Consider the following 15,545-nt stretch of genomic DNA (forward strand, 5'->3'; position numbering starts at 1 on the left):
AGGTTGCAGAGTGGTGGCCTTCTGGCCACATTCCACTGACATGTTTTGTTTGGCTCAGAGAGTATTTGACAAATATTCAAATCAGTGTAAAACGTGGGAGTTTTCATAACAAAACCCCTGGTTTCTAGCTTTTCTTGAGGAATGGGGAGCGCTGGTGATTGGGGCTGTGTTGGGGCTGTGGCTGGTTGGTGGCCAGCCATGTGAAAGGGCCAGGCTTGGGGTCACAGCCCCAGCCAGCACACCGCCCCTGGTCTAGAAAGTTCTGGATTCACACTTAGAGAACCATTCCCCATCAGGGTGACTTTGAGGCTGGCACTTTCTGGACTTTCCCCCTACCTGCCCCGGCAGCCTTGCGTGTGTGTGACAGCAGGTCGTAAACACGCAGCGCAGTGGGGCTGTGGGAACCGGATTCCCAGGAACACAGGGACCCTTGGTCCAGCAGGCATCAGGGAAGGGGCCCTGAGTGACAGTCTGTGCACTGGTAAGGGAAGTCCCCTGCTGCCTTCTAAGGCAGTGCCAACCATTTCTTTCCCTTAAGATTTAAAGAAAAAAATGGATTTTAAAAACACTTTTTCTAAAATTACACGTATTTTACAAGATCAGTGCAGTCCACGTGGTCCTTCGTAGGGCGTATCCGGCTGCAGCTGGTGCACTTCTGGGTGTTTTATGGCAAATTATTCTCAGATTACCCTTTAATGCAGGAAGGTTTGCCAGTTGTCTGAGCTCCCTGGGTCACAGAGAAAACCCTCGGAGTTGATACAAAACAGCTGCCTCTGTCAGCTGTTCCAAAGAAGGAGCATTTTTAGGCCAAAGCAGCAGGAAAAAGGTTTTTGTAGCTGGTGGAGATTTTGAAAAAAATGTTAAATTACTCTCTCCTTGCCATTAAAAGGTGATTTCATTTTGTTCTTAACAAATTGTGTAAATCTAAAAGAAGTTCTCCGGATGGGAGTTTGTTAAGTGCTTTCTGGCAACACTTACAGTATGTCGAGGGGGTGGGGTGGGGGGAGGGTTCTCCAGGGAGGGCAGTGGCACAAAACTCCGCTGACCTCTGTGTCCCTGGGCCTCCTCTCGGGCTGGGCCGGGGTCAGGGGCCAATGCCCTGGGCCTCCCTCCTCTCTCTCCCCAGGGTCCCTGCTGAGACCAGCAACAAAAGGGTCAATTGTCTGAGGCCTCCCTTTGTCTCAGAGGCTCCTCCGGGCCTCTCTGAATGCCCAAGTGTCTCTGTGCACGCGGGGAGGTGCATGCATGCACGGCTGCAGGACTGTGTGTAGGTGTGTATATGGGCATGTCTGCTGGTGCAGACGAGTATTGTGTAAGCATGCGCATGTGTGCATGCACACAGGAACACACGTTTATTCACAGGTGCACCCGCATTCACATACTGTGCATGCGTACAAGTGTGTGGATGTGTCTGTGTATGTCTGTGTGCATGCACACAGGAACACACGTTTATTCACAGGCGCACCCGCATTCACATACTGTGCATGCGTACAAGTGTGTGGATGTGTCTGTGTATGTCTGTGTGCATGCACACAGGAACACACGTTTATTCACAGGCGCACCCGCATTCACATACTGTGCACGCGTACAAGTGTGTGGATGTGTCTGTGTATGTCTGTGTGCATGCACACGGGCGAGCTGGGTGTGAATGTGTGCACGTGTGCACGTGTGTGCGTGCACACACAGGCAGGGGTGAGACTTGCTTGAAGCGTTTCTGAGATGCTGATGCTTCTTAGCAGGGTGAAGGCTCGCAGAGGCCTGGCTGGCTTGTGACGTTCCCAAGCCCGAGGGAGACAGTGTGTCTGGCCCATGTCTCAGCAGATCACATAGTTACCTTTATGGGGTAATTGCTTTCTGGGCTCAGATAATATGTCGGAGTGAGGAGGAAGAGGAGCCCTGGAGAGGCTCCCTACACAGCTCACTGGCCTCGTTGGTCTCTTCCAGCGTGGGGTTTCATGGCGAGGCCCACAAGAACTTTCTCCAGTGTTCCAGCACCTTCGCAGAACTGCCTAATCGGATCCAGTGCCTCTGTGTGGAGTGTAAGCCAGGCTTCCAGAATGACCGTGCCAGGCCCCGTTCCCATCCACTCCATCATTCGGTTCTGACGTCGCTCTGGGCTCTTTGCACACAGTTCCCATCATCCTGTTCCCTTGCTCATCTCTAGACGTCTGTGTGATTCCAAGATTCCCACTTTCTCCCTTAACAAAGGTGTCCCTTAAAAATGATTCTAAAACATATTTGATTCAGAAGCCCAGAAAAGACTAATAAAAATGCTTAACTGAAATACACCTCCGTGAGGGATTTATCTCCCAGCCCCTTGTAACCAGTGCAGCTGCCATGTAACAACTTTTCCGTTTTTTTGTTTTTTTTTTTTTCTTATTCTTGTCTCTTTCCACGCCCATTTCCTCTCCCTGCTCCAGCAAGGGCTTATCTTTCAACTTTGGAAAAGCCACCAATTAAACAGTGCTCCAAAGCTTATCAAAATATTCAGTCAGTCAGATTGTCTTATAATTAGCCTGACTGTAAGCCAGGAGTTTTTAAATCCAGGAAACGGGAAGCTACCCGGCATGTGAGATTTGTAAATTGCTCATCCTGACCTTTCTGGCTGCAGTTTCGGCTTTTATTTCATTCCTCCAAATAATTTCCTCCTTGTCCTTTAAATTCTTTTTTTTTTAAAATTGAAGTACAGTCAATGTGTCAGTTTCTGGTGTACAGCACAATGTCCCAGTCATGCATATATATATATATATATATATATATATATATATATATATATATATATATATATTCGTTTTCATATTTTTTTCCATTAAAGGTTATTATAAGATATTGAGCATAGTTCCTGTGCTATACAAAAGAAACTTAAAAAAAATCTATTTTTATATATAGTGGCTGACATTTGTAAATCTCAAAACCCAAATTTATCCCTTCCCACCCCCTTTCCCTGGTAACCATAAGATTGTTTTACTATGTCTGTGAGTCTGTTTCTATTTTGTAGATGAGTTCACAGTACCCTTTTTTTTTTTAGATGCCACATATGAGTGATATCATATGGTATTTTTCTTTCTCTTTCTGGCTTACTTCACTTAGAATGACAATCTCTGGGTCCATCCATGTTGCTGCAAATGGCATTATTTTATTCTTTTTTAAGGCTGAGTAGTATTCCATTGGATAAACATACCACAGCTTCTTTATCCAGTCATCCGTTGATGGACATTTAGGTTGCTTCCATGTCTTGGCTGTTGTAAATTCTCGATTGGCCCGGAGGCATCGTCCTCTTCTGTTTGCTGACGTCTCAAATATACTCCTGGCTTAGCTGAGCTAGACCACTGAATTAATTCAGGTGGAGGGGATGCGAAATCAACTTGTTGTATATTTCCTGCCTTCCCTTTTAGACAAGCTTTTCGTAAAATTAAGCCTCTTCTCACCATTATTGGTTCCACACTCTGGGCCCCTGCAGTGGTGACACCCAGCAGAGCGACTCTGGAGCTGAGCTCTTCACACAGCAGCTGGGGGATTCTGCAATCTTGAGCAGGACAGAGGCATCGGACTTCCTTGGCGCAAAGATTTTACTTCTCCTAACTCTCCCTCCTGTTGGCTCTTCCCCACCCCTTCCACTGTCCCTCTGCCCCGGGACCCGCCTGTCATCTTGCAGAGTGCTGCATAAGTTGCCCCCCACCCCCTCCTCCATGGGAGCCGGCATCAAGGCAATGGCAGGGATGTGTTTGGGGATGCTAAGGTGCAACTGAGGTAGACTTTCTGCCCAGAAATGATATTATAGGTGATGCTTAGGTTTTTAAACTGCCATTGAGATTTTTCAAGCAGTCATGCCATAGTTCAGCTGCAGGTGGATTAACGAGACTTACCCAGGCATGGTTGTGGTTGACCGTTGTTTATTTTTTAAAGATTACTCTTTTTTAATTTCAATTTTTTTGGGGGGGGAGGAAGGAGGTAATTAGGTTTATTTATTCACTTATTATTATTATTATTTTTACTGGAAGTTCTGGATTTTGAACCCAGGACCTTGTGCGTGCTAGGCATGCACTCTACCACTGAGCTCTGCCCTCCCCTCTTGGCTATTGTTTTTTTACATGGTGAAATACTTCCAAAGTTCCAAAAATTAAACTTAAAAAAGACTTAAAAAATTAAGTTTTGGAAAGTGACAATATTTTCATCAATGGGGTATTGCCTATAAGCAGTGGTAGGAATTATTTATCCAGTTTTCCCCACCCATCGGTGCCGCACGTGGGCACACACACGGATATAAACACGTAGACAGACAAGTTGCTTCATCCTTATGTTACTCCTGTGGGAACATAATTACTCTGCCCATTTTGTAGTTGTGAACAATGAGGCTCCGAGAGTTTAAATAACGTGCTGACTCCGGTACAGTTAGCAGCTGAACATGGCTAGTCTGACCCTTCTAGAATCCACCCCTGACTGACCCTGAGTGAACCAGCTGAGGCCCACACCATGTGATTCGACCCTAGTTGTCCTTGAGAGGTTTCCACACCACCCCCGCAGGGCAAAGGGGAGATCGCAGCGCCCCCTCGGGCCCTCCTTGCTGCTCTGCCTGGCAACCGTGGACGCCGTCTCTTTATATCTCAGGTGTATCACAAATGAAATTTCCTTGCTGTTCTCGGAGTGCGGCCTGCTGGCCTTGAGCTGATGGGATCAGAGTGAAGTTTTGTGCTGATCTCCGGAGGGAAGGGAGGCTCTGGCCCAGGCGGTCAGTCCCCTGGCGTGGAGGGGGAGGGACCTGGGCGTGGCGGTGCTCTCCTAATTCGAACCTCAGAATCAGCCATGCTCTGCGGTCCCGTCTTTTCACGGCTTTGTCTCGGAGCTGAAAGAACCCTGTTTTGCTCATGGAAGCAGAAGCAGAACGGTGGTTGCCAGGGGCTGCAGGGTGGGGGTGCGTGGGAGAGGCTGGTCAAAGGACGCAAACCTCCAGTTATAAGACGTGTAAGTTCTGAGGCTTTAACGTACAGCGTGGTGGCTGTAGTTAACAATACCTTATTGTACAGTTGAAAGTAAGAGAGCAGACCTTAAGTGTTCTCACTCAAAAAAGAAGTAAAAGGCAACTCTATGAGGTGCTGAATGTATTCATTAACCTGATAATGTGTGGTAGCCATTCTGCAAGGTGTACGTCCACATGTCAAGTCAGCAGGTTGCACACTTTAGACACATTTCGATTTGTCAGTTATACCTCCATACAAATGAACATTAAAATTTAAAAAATGTAAACATTTAATTTAACATTAAACATTTTTCTATATTTCAATAAAAATGGGAAGAAACATTAAAACATTTTTTAAAAGAAAAAGAAAGAGCCCTGTTTTGGAAATCTTTCCTGATGAGAGACACCGTCTGTCTAATCTGCAGTGGAATATTGTAGCCTCTTTAAGACCCCTTCAAAATGTGATTATCCTTGAAGAACCAAGTTGAAATTAAAGGTCTATCGTTAAAATGTGTTACTTACCAAGCGTTAGCGGGAGGGCATTTTGAATAAGCGTTTTAAAAAATTGACCGTGTTAAGTCAGTTTTCTTGTGAATTTAGCTTGCTCTTGTTATTTAATGCATATTTCTCTCTCTCCTTCTAATTGCAGGTTGGGTTGACGATAGCCATTCGCTACAGCCACAGGTAAAGTCACATTTTCTTCTTTTTAGAAGTATCCTTACTACTGTACGGCTGTAGGTTTGCTTGAGTCTCCAGGTTTCTGACCTTGGCTTTGGAGGCTGCTCTTCTCATGATGTTGTTACACAGACCTGAGTCCCATCGAGAGACCAGGCGACACTTGGAGGGTTGGAGAACTCAGGTTTATTGCCGGCGGGCCCACAGCAGTTAACACTGGACCCCGACTGTAGGTTTACACAGGCTTTTAGGTTTCAACTGAATTCGTACCATATGCAAATGAGGTGTTAGAAATGGACGAATCAGGAGTGAGCTTTGGAACCAATGGAATTTTAGGGGTAAGTTTCATTTTCCTAGAAGCAAGCCATTTTATAGAAACACAAAAGCAGGAAGGCAGTGGCCCTGCCTGGGAGGTCTTGCTGGTCCCTTTGTGGGCTTTGCCTCTTCAATGTCAGTGTCACAGCAGTTAGATGAAATTGTTTTCGTTGCTCGACTGGCCAGAGCTAATCACGATTTGGAGGAATAAGATTTTGACATAAAAGCGGCGGCAGGTAGCACATTTCTTTTAAAACCAAGCCTGTGATGCTCTAGGGCAGAGACACGTAAGTGATTTCTGGTAATGAACTCTGTCCGAGGGTGAGAACCAGGAACCGGGATGTCCTGCGTGAGAGGCGAAGCCAGGCGAGGGCTTGTTAGTGAAACCCCCTGCCCCCTCCACGCGGGCACCCCCACTCCTGTCTTGGGTCCATCTGAGAATGAACGAAATCCCTTCTTGTCTCATGCTTTCCACCTTTGTCTCAATTGTATCATGTTTATGAAAAATGTTTGTTTCTTGTACTAGTATTAACCTTTGCCCTGTGCACACATCAAAATGTATTAAGATGTTGAATTAAGATCCAGCCCCATGGAGGGGCCATAAGCAAAGTGCCCCCTGTCCTGACACAAACCATGCTCACAGCCTCTCTAGAGTGCCATCCACCCGTGTTGGGCTTCAGCTTACCTTCCTGGGGTACCCACAGAGTGTGGCTTGGGACATCTGGCCAGCGCTCCACAAACAAACCGTAGTTACCTGATTTCGAAGTGAGGCTGCCTTCTAAAAATGCTTGGAACAAGTGATACGCCAGGCTTACATTTAAATGTGAATCGGGCAGTGATGTGGGCAGTCCCGGGGACCTCGGAGGGCAACTATGAACACTTAGAGTAGAGATATCTCTTCCAAACCTTGCTTTCAGTTCTTTTGGGTAGATAGCCACAAACGGAATTGGTGGACCAGCTGGCAGTTTTGTTTTTAGGCTCTTGAGGAGTGTGCCACACTGTTTTCCTGTTGATGCCTTTTTCAGATGGGTTGTTTCTTATGTCTCCATAGTTCTTCGTCACTTTAAGAGCTCACGCTTGCTACTGAGAGACGGCTTCCAATTCCCTTGTTACGTTTACCCAGAACCCAGATGATGGAATTGAGGGCTTCCTGGGTCCTTTTTGTGTGGAAAGAGATATTTTTGGAAATAAGGTTTGGGACTTTAGGTTCTAATCACCGGTCTCCAGCCAATGGCGGTGGTGGAGAGAACCCAGCGGGCTTCTTCTGTAGATGGGCGAGATGAAGGAGGCCAACGTGGTTCCGAGACGCCAATAATGGGAGATACTGAAGAGGAACAGATCGGGGATTCAAAGGACATCGGTGTGGGAGGAGGGGGAGGAGTCACTAAAATCCTGTAACCCTGTGAGCAGGCAGCCCCTCTCAGGCTGCTGCAGACATGGAGGCAGAGCTGCCTGCAGCAAGAGGGGCCTTTGTGTGGCAAAAGGGGGCTTAGGGCCTGAAGGGTGCCTGGTTTTGTTGTCATGCATTTGCACTGGTGTTTTCAGCTACCAAATCTCCCTCATTACAGTGAAAGGTGCTCAGAGTTAGGAGCACCCTCTCCCCTCACCCCTGCCCCAGCCCCACACTAACTCAGGCACACGCTAACCATCCCCACTCCGGCCCCGTCGTGGCGGTTCCGCATCTAACTCCTGCTCCGCCAGTTACTCCAGACCTGTGTGTTTGGCATAGAAGTGCGTGCGTGTGAGCGTGCATGCGTGTGCATGTGTGTGTGTGAGTCATGGTGCAGGATAAGGGGCTGAGGAGTCGGGAAGTGGAGAATGACACAGTCATATTTGATGGTATCGTTTCAGGTGAGGAAGAGCATCCTCCATGACCAGCTGTGCCTTTGACAGCAAACCCCGCGAGCATTTCATGTATTATCATGGCATTTTAATTTATTTTTGTAAAGTCAAGTCCTTTTCACAGAGTGGAAAATTGCCCCTTGATGTTCATTCCCTACTGTTTGGCTTGAGGTTTTCAGGTGGAATCCACACGGCGGTGACAGCTGGGTAACCCCCAGAAGCGCCCTTTGCAGATAACAGCTCTCGGGGCCCCACCACCCACACAGCGGGGGGAAATTGTCCCCGCTGTGTGGGTGTTTTGTTTTTTTCTTCTTCAACAAGATTGAAAGAGAGTTTAGATGTTCTTCCTGCCTGTCCAGGGCAGCAACCTGAGGAAGCCTGCTCCCTGAGAAGCCCTGGGCCAGGACTCACCGGGCCCAGAGCAATGTGCTCACCTCCACCTCTGGTTTCCCTGATGCGATGGAGGGGCCAACAGCATGGGGTTTCTGCACATGGCACTCACAGATCATGTTTCTAAGAAAAGCTCGTGAGAGCAATGAACCCCCACAGAATTATTTCGTTTTGTTTTTTGCTTTTGTCTGTTGTCCTTTTAAGGAACAAGGAAGGAAAGGAAGTTTCCATTTGGCTCTGTTATAGTCAAGTGGAGGGCCACAGAGTTTTGACTTTTAGATGAAGACTCAAGGTACATCATTCTCACAACTGACTTCTTCCTGTCAATTTCTTAGAGACCCTAAGAAGGGCCAAACCTGGCACCGCATTCAGGCCTGTGCTCCAAACCTAATATTGGAGTTGCAGGTACCAGACCCCTAACAGGCTTTGAGGTCCCTTGAGGGCTGGCGAGGGGAAGGGAGAGTTGGGGAGCCCGCATGTGATTAGTCCTAGAGAAGTGGGGAGAGTTGACGGCTTGACGGGCAGCCTGAGCTGGACGAAGGTGGGCGTGGCCTCCCACTGCAGAGGCAACCCCCCTGGTTAAAGGTCATTCCATGTCTGCCTTCGGGGTATTCGTTCTGAATGAGCCCAGAGGGCCTAGCAGGACGTGCAGGGGTCCTGTGCTTCTGCATTCTGATTTAGATTAGAAGCAGAGTTTGAAGTTCCTAGATGAATCAAAACGGACAGGCTGCATCAATGAGCAAATGAAATTGTCATCTTGAAACCCAGAGGGAAGAAAAGACAAGAAACAGGACCGTCAGGCCCACTGGACGTTGGTTTCAAACACTTAGCGACTCTTATTTGGGGCTGGTTTGATCTTGTGGAGACAGCTGGGGGAGATTGTTGTTCTCCAAATTTAGTAAAAATAAACAAAGATGCCTTTCTGGCCTTTTTTCCCCTTCCAGAGAAGAGTTGTTTCTGTCGCTGAAGCTCTCTGGCCAACCGTTCCTTCTGTCTGTTTTTCAGACTTCATGGTGAGGCCCCGACCTGGTTTATACACAGGGTTGCCAAGAAATTTATTCAATTCCAATGGTATAATCTTAAAAGCAAAGCCATCTTTTGGAAGGTTGCATTTTCTTTTATATAACCTAAACACAAAAGATTGTCCCCGGAGAGTAGAATATGAATATTCACACGGTGTCTGAGTTAAGGTGATGAGGTACTTGGGGGCCGGGATTGTACAGCTGAGCTGGGCGATGTGCCTGGTGAGCGGGAGATGCTTCTCGGGGTCCAGGGGAGTAAGGAGTAGATGGACGTGCCTTCCTGTGCCTCTCCATCCCCTTTTAACCCCTTGTCTAGTATCAAGTCAGTGGCTTTGTCCTCTTGGGAACTTCTGGTCCCAGCTCTTGGCCGTTTTCCCAGTCAAATCTGCTCATTGCATATCTGTTGCCACCTTCACAGGGTGGCCTCCAAGTGAATCTTTTGCATGCACCAAGGGGGTCTTTCTCCAAAGCAGATCTGATCATGCCCCTCCCACTCAGGAGCTCACATGGGCTTCTGCACCCAGAGAACAGAATTCTGATCCTTAGCAGGGGCTCCAGACCTCACCCCCCACTTCTGTCTCCTCCCACTTTACAGCCCTGCGCTTCCTTCCTAGAGGAATCCTCGCTCTTTTTCCTTTGAAGAATTAACTCCCCTCCTTTCTCCTGCATTAGCGAACTCCTGCTCACCCTCCAATGGCCCCTGAGATGTCACCTCTTTTTCAGTGCTTCATCAAGGAATGATTTCCTTTCTGTTGTACGTCTCAGGGCTACTTCTCAGGTCAGACCCCAAACACGATGTCTTTTTCTTTGTGTCTCAGGTAGCAGGTTGGACAGGCCAACTGCCTTCCTGTCATTCCGACACGTGCTCCTCTGCATCAGAACACGTGACCCTCACAACCCAGCCCATAAAGCCAAGGCCATTTGGCAAAGCTATTCCGTGTGAGTGGGTCTGGGAGGAACTGGTTAGTCTTTCTGTGATAATAATCTCTGAAAGATAACCACTCTTATACTTTCAAAGAGAAAAGGCACCCAACTCAAATTGATCTGGAGATTCAACGCAACCCAAATGAAAATGCAGAAACATAAATGTGTACTGATACGATAATTCAAAAAATGACAAGCTAATTCAAAAATTTATATGTAAAGGGAAAAGACCTAGAATAGCCAAAGCAATTTTGAAGAAGAACAGAGTTGGGAGCCTTGTATGTCCCGACTTCAGGACTTACTGTAAAGCTACAGTAATGAAGAGAGTGTGACGCTGGTGAAAGATAGACATACAGGTCAGTGGAACAAAAGAGCATCTCCAGTGAGACCCACACATACGTGATCAGCTGATTTTCCGCAAAAGAGCCAAGATAACTCAACAGAGAAAGGATGATCATACTGCAAACCCTCAACCCGTCTCTTACAACATGTATAACAACGAACAAAACTGGATCATGGGCCTAAACTAAAAGCAAAACATTGAAACTTTATGGAAGAAAACATAACAGTGCATCTCTGTGACCTTGGGCCAAAGATTGCTTCGGACCCAAAAAGGATGAACTATAAAAGTAGGTAAAATGGATTTTATCAAAATGGAAAACACCTGTTCTTTGAAAAAAGCCACTGCTAAGAAACTAAAAGACAAACAACAAACCAGAAGAAAATACTTTCAAAACACTTATCTGATAAAGGACTTGTATCCAGAATGTGTGTGGAACTCTCACAACCCTTAAGTAAGAAAGCAGTTTGATAAATGGGCAGAAATTCTTGAACTGATGCTTGACTGAAGAGATACAGATGGCAAATCAGCACAGGAAGAGATGCTCAACATTGTCAGTCATTAAGGAAATGCAGATTAAGACCACGACGAACTACCATGTGTCAGGATGGCGTTAAAAAAGTAGCACCAACAATAAAACACAAAACTGGACGTCTCTGTCCAGTACGAAGGTGCTGACGAGGATACAGGGTATCTGGAACTCTTATCCATTGCTGGTGGGAAGACAAAACGGCGCGGCTAATTTGGAAAACACTTTGGTAGTTTCTTGCAATGTTAAACCGTACATTACTGTGCGACCCAGTGACTCCCAGGTACTCTAGACACGAGGGAAATGGACACATTCGCCCACACCGAGACTTGTATGCAGATAGCCATTGCGGCTCTTTTCACAACAGCCCCAAACGCAAAACAACCTTAACTGTCCTTCCGCTGGGAAGTCGGATAAACAAACTTCCACGTGCAACATTTCACTGGCACATCCACGCAATGAAATCCTACTCAGCAATGAAAAGGCGTTACGCTGAGTGAAAGAAATCAAGACCCCAGAGGGCACATATGGTATGATGCCCTGTGTATGACGGTGTGGAAAAGGGAGAACTACCAAGGAAGAAAGCAGGTCCGTGGTTGCTCGGGCTGAGGGCGGGGTTGACTGGAAAGCGGCATGAAGGATTCTGGGGGAGGTGATAGACGCATTCTGCATCTTGGTGGTGGTTGCAGGACTGGGTATGTTTGTCAAAGCTCACAGAACTCTAACTCCAAGGATGGGTGAATTTCACTGCAGTGGAGTTACAGTGAACTTGAACTGGAGTGAGCAAGGTTGGGGAGAGCCCGGGCCACTTCTTGCACTGAGACCACTGTGTCTGGGGCCATGAGGGCAGTCCTGTGTCCAGGTGCTTCTGGGTACAGTCTCAGGGCTTCTGCACATGGAATTAGCCTGTGATTTGTGTGCCCAGGATGAGGCATCGATTCCCTAGTTTCGCTCACCCCGTCATTATCAGAGAAGGCCGTTTACACAGGTAACTGCACGCAGTCTATCTGGCTGGTTAGCTTCACATGAGCCTGTTCACGGGTGCTGTCAGGACTTTGTCAGCCACGGACTTTTCAGATGGGTGCAGGAGTGAGGCCGCCTCGGGGTGGGGCGGTTCAGCTGGAGGCAGTAGGATTTGACTTTACTCTACCCACAAGGCTGCTGCCAGGGCGGGGAGGGCTCGAGGGGCTGCCGAGGTCTGCCTGCGCCGGCTATCCAGTCTGGGGTCGCCCCGAGCCCGTAGAGGGCGCTGGGATGACATGCCGGGCTGGGCTGGCTCCCCTCCCAGTGGAGGCCCCCGTGCAGGTGCCTGAGGTCACGTTCCAGAGGCGCTGCTCATCTCATCCATCTGGAAAACTCATTGGCCGCTGGCCTCTCCCCGGAGACCCGGGGAATGGGGTGCAGCTGCTCCAGCTCTCACCAGTGAGAAAGTGGTTAGAAAGCAGCTCTGTGTTCCACCCCGGCTGCCCAGGCGTGAGAGGCAGATGTCACCCCAGCTCCCACTTAGTTGATTGTCCCTGGGTATTGAGCAGGGGGCAGGGCACCAGGCACCCAGTGAGCAAGGCTCCTTGAGCACAGAGAAATGAGCCTGGACAAAGACCATCGGCGCCCCTCATGGTGCTGAGAGGAGCAGCCCCTCTGCCAGCTCAGGACCACTGCCCAGGGCAGTGCTTATGACAGCCTCGCCTCACGAGGGGACGTGCGGGTCCCCTGTGTATTCCCTTGACAGGTGCCGTATCGCCCCGGTCCAGCGGGTCACATGGCATCGAGTGTGCATCACCCATTTTTGGGGAGGAGAGTTTACCAAGGCCCGGCTTGTGTTTCCATTAAGTGGGAGAGGACAGAGGGCTTCTCTGTTCAGGCTGATGTGTTGCAGGAGTTGGAGGGGGGTCTGGTCCGCTGAAGGCTTTTGTTTGGCTTTACCCACAAGCTCGGCTTTAAGTTCTACACTCCCTCATCCTGAAGGGTGTTTCCCAAGTTTTAATGTACAGTGAACTTGGCAAGATCCTGAGGCTAATACGCTAGCCACAGAAAGTTCTAGAATTTTCTCCTTCTAGTCACCCAGGTGCCTTGGGTGACTTTGGCTTATGAATGACATTTTGGCCTCTTATGTGGCTCCAACTACCTATACTCAAGAACATGCTGCAGACTCTAAATTCCACAGCTTTTTTTTTTGTTTGTTTTCCTGAGGTATCTTATCACTTAGCCTTTGCTTCCTGCTGAGGTTGGTAGAGTTCCAAGTGCCATGGAGAGAAGTCAATATGCAAATTTACCCTCGCTGGTCTTTTGTGAGGTAGACCGACTGCTGGTCATGGTGGCTCGCTCTGTTGTACGAGACTGTCTCCATCTCCTTCGAGTCCACGGCGGGTGGAGGTGGTGAGGGGGTGCTTAGAGGCACAGAAGGAGTCTGTGCTCTTGTGTCCTCATGTGGAGGTGGCCTCTGCTGTCCACAGCGTCCCTCCTCCAGAGAGCAAGTTGCTCCCTCATCCCTGTTCCCATCGGCGGTGGCCTTGTACGTGGCTGGACATCTTGTGGTTATTTAACTATTCACGCCCCGGACCAGTGGTTCTAAACTGGGGTGATTTTGCCTCTCAGGGACATCTGGTGACATTTTTGGTTGTCCTAACGTGGGTGGAGGCCAAGGGTGCTGCTGACCATCCTACAATGCGCCAGACAGCCCCCTCACTGCAAAGAACTCTCTGGCCCCAAATGTGAATAGTCGCAAAGCAGAAAAACCCTGCCCTGGACTGAGAGCTTCTCAAGGTTGGCACAGTATTTATTCCTTTTCCCACCTTAAGGGCTGCACTCAGTAGTACAGATCGAATCACATCTGTTATTAAGAGGCTCACATGCTGGGTTGGCTTTTGTGCTGACAAAATACTGTCTAATATTCCCTGAAAATCTTTTTGTTCTGTTTTATCTCTTTGCTTGTGTGTTTAAACTTGGAAGTTAGATTAGCTTCCAGTGAATCATGCTAATAGGTGGGGGAGAATGGCAGCCCCTCCTAAACGGTAGATCATCCTGAATCCACTGAGGGTCGTCCGTGCAACAGGATAGAAATATCCGTCAACGGTTAGACTCGCTGTCACCCTTGGAGCCAGCCCTCTCCCGTTCCTAGTTTGGTTTTCATTGGAGACACACTGGAGGGTCCTGCCCTGTTGATAATCCACAAGGTGTGACAAGTAATTGGAAAGTGATTGATCATTTTTCCTTGACTGTCCCATTTCCAGTTTCCCTCTCTCTACCCCTGATCCCATTTTTAATCTGAAGAGGAAAAAGAAACAAAATCCAGAACATGAAAAAACATCCAATTGCATGAAGATTCATTTGTTTGTTCATTCAAGCAGAAAATCAATATTGAGTATTTACCATGACTAGATAAAGGTAAAAAGTATGCTGTGTCTGCCTCTGGTGAGTCTGTTGCAAATACTGTACAATTAGGGGCATAAAGGAAGTGTTTGATGTGCTGGGGCATGAGTGTATGTGCGTGTATCGGCGGGTAGGGTGTGCCAGGCTCCATAAGGTGGGCCCGAAGCAACTTCTGGAGGAGAAGAAGAGATTGGCAGGCAGAGGGCGGGTGGAGGACATGGCCAGTGTTGCTGGTGCAACTTCTAGAACCCCGTCCTGTCTGTGGCTCTCTGTGATGGTCCAGGTTAGAGGCTCAGTGGGTCCTCATGGAGGAAGCAGGACATGATAGTTTTATACCAGGTGGACACAGGGATTCCAACTCAGGCCCCTGACTCCCAACAGAAGACGTGTTTCCCACAGCGCGTCACCAGTGCCACGGCGGGTCCTGGGGCTGACTCCACGAGGCTTATGGTCTTGCTCCAGCCCCAGCCCCAACCCCTGGGGAGGGGTGTTTGTTTGCAGGTCACTGCTGGAGATACAGCCTGGTGGGAGAGCAATTAAATAACATTTGGGCTGGAAGGGCAGGCAATGCGGATGGAAAGCTTCCTTTTAAACATTTTTACTTAAGTGAAAACTGAGTCGATTTATGGAAGTATGTTAAGGAGACTTCAGGTGGTGTGTTGATATGATGGAAGCCATTGAGCGCTGTCCATGAGTCAGAAGTCCAGAAAAGCCCACTTGATCCTGGGGAGAGGTGGCACCTTGCCAAGTGACCCAGGACGGACGAGGCTTTTCTGAGTTTTTATTTCATCCCTTGAGAAAGGGAGGGAGACAATGGCCCCCGTCCCTCTGGGGCAGGACTAAGCATTCAGAGACCACTGCTCTGGCTCAGCCTGTCCCCTCCCCTCCATCTCTCAGATGGCAGGAGTTGGGGCCAGGGACGGGGGAAGCTACCATCCTGTGCTCCAAGACACTTTCCCAGTTGAGACAGTTGATCAACCCCAAGGGGCCTGATTGGTTTGGAAGGAAACCTTTTAGGATCTTCTTTTTAATCACGTGTCTTCTGTGATGAAAGTAGATGGGGGTGGGGAGAAACGTTAGGTGTTGGAGATGTCTGCTCATAAAAAAGGAAATTTTACTGTTTCTTTTTTCATACTTGTTACTTTTTTTTTTTGTATACTTGAAAGCAACGGTAAAAGAAAA

The 15,545-nt window shown here is 48.3% G+C and overlaps 1 protein-coding gene across 1 annotated transcript in view; it reads left to right on the forward strand.

Annotated features, from left to right (window-relative positions):
- ACOXL (acyl-CoA oxidase like) overlaps positions 1-15,545 on the forward strand; it is a 240,471-nt gene that overhangs the window by 49,176 nt on the left and 175,750 nt on the right. Inside the window, exon 9 of the mRNA XM_064481989.1 lies at positions 5,607-5,641. Coding sequence (XP_064338059.1) covers positions 5,607-5,641 — 35 coding nt within the window. The remainder of the gene's footprint in view (positions 1-5,606; positions 5,642-15,545) is intronic.

The sequence above is a fragment of the Camelus dromedarius genome, chromosome 33, assembly GCF_036321535.1.
Source record: "Camelus dromedarius isolate mCamDro1 chromosome 33, mCamDro1.pat, whole genome shotgun sequence".
NCBI classification, from domain to species: Eukaryota; Metazoa; Chordata; class Mammalia; order Artiodactyla; family Camelidae; genus Camelus; species Camelus dromedarius.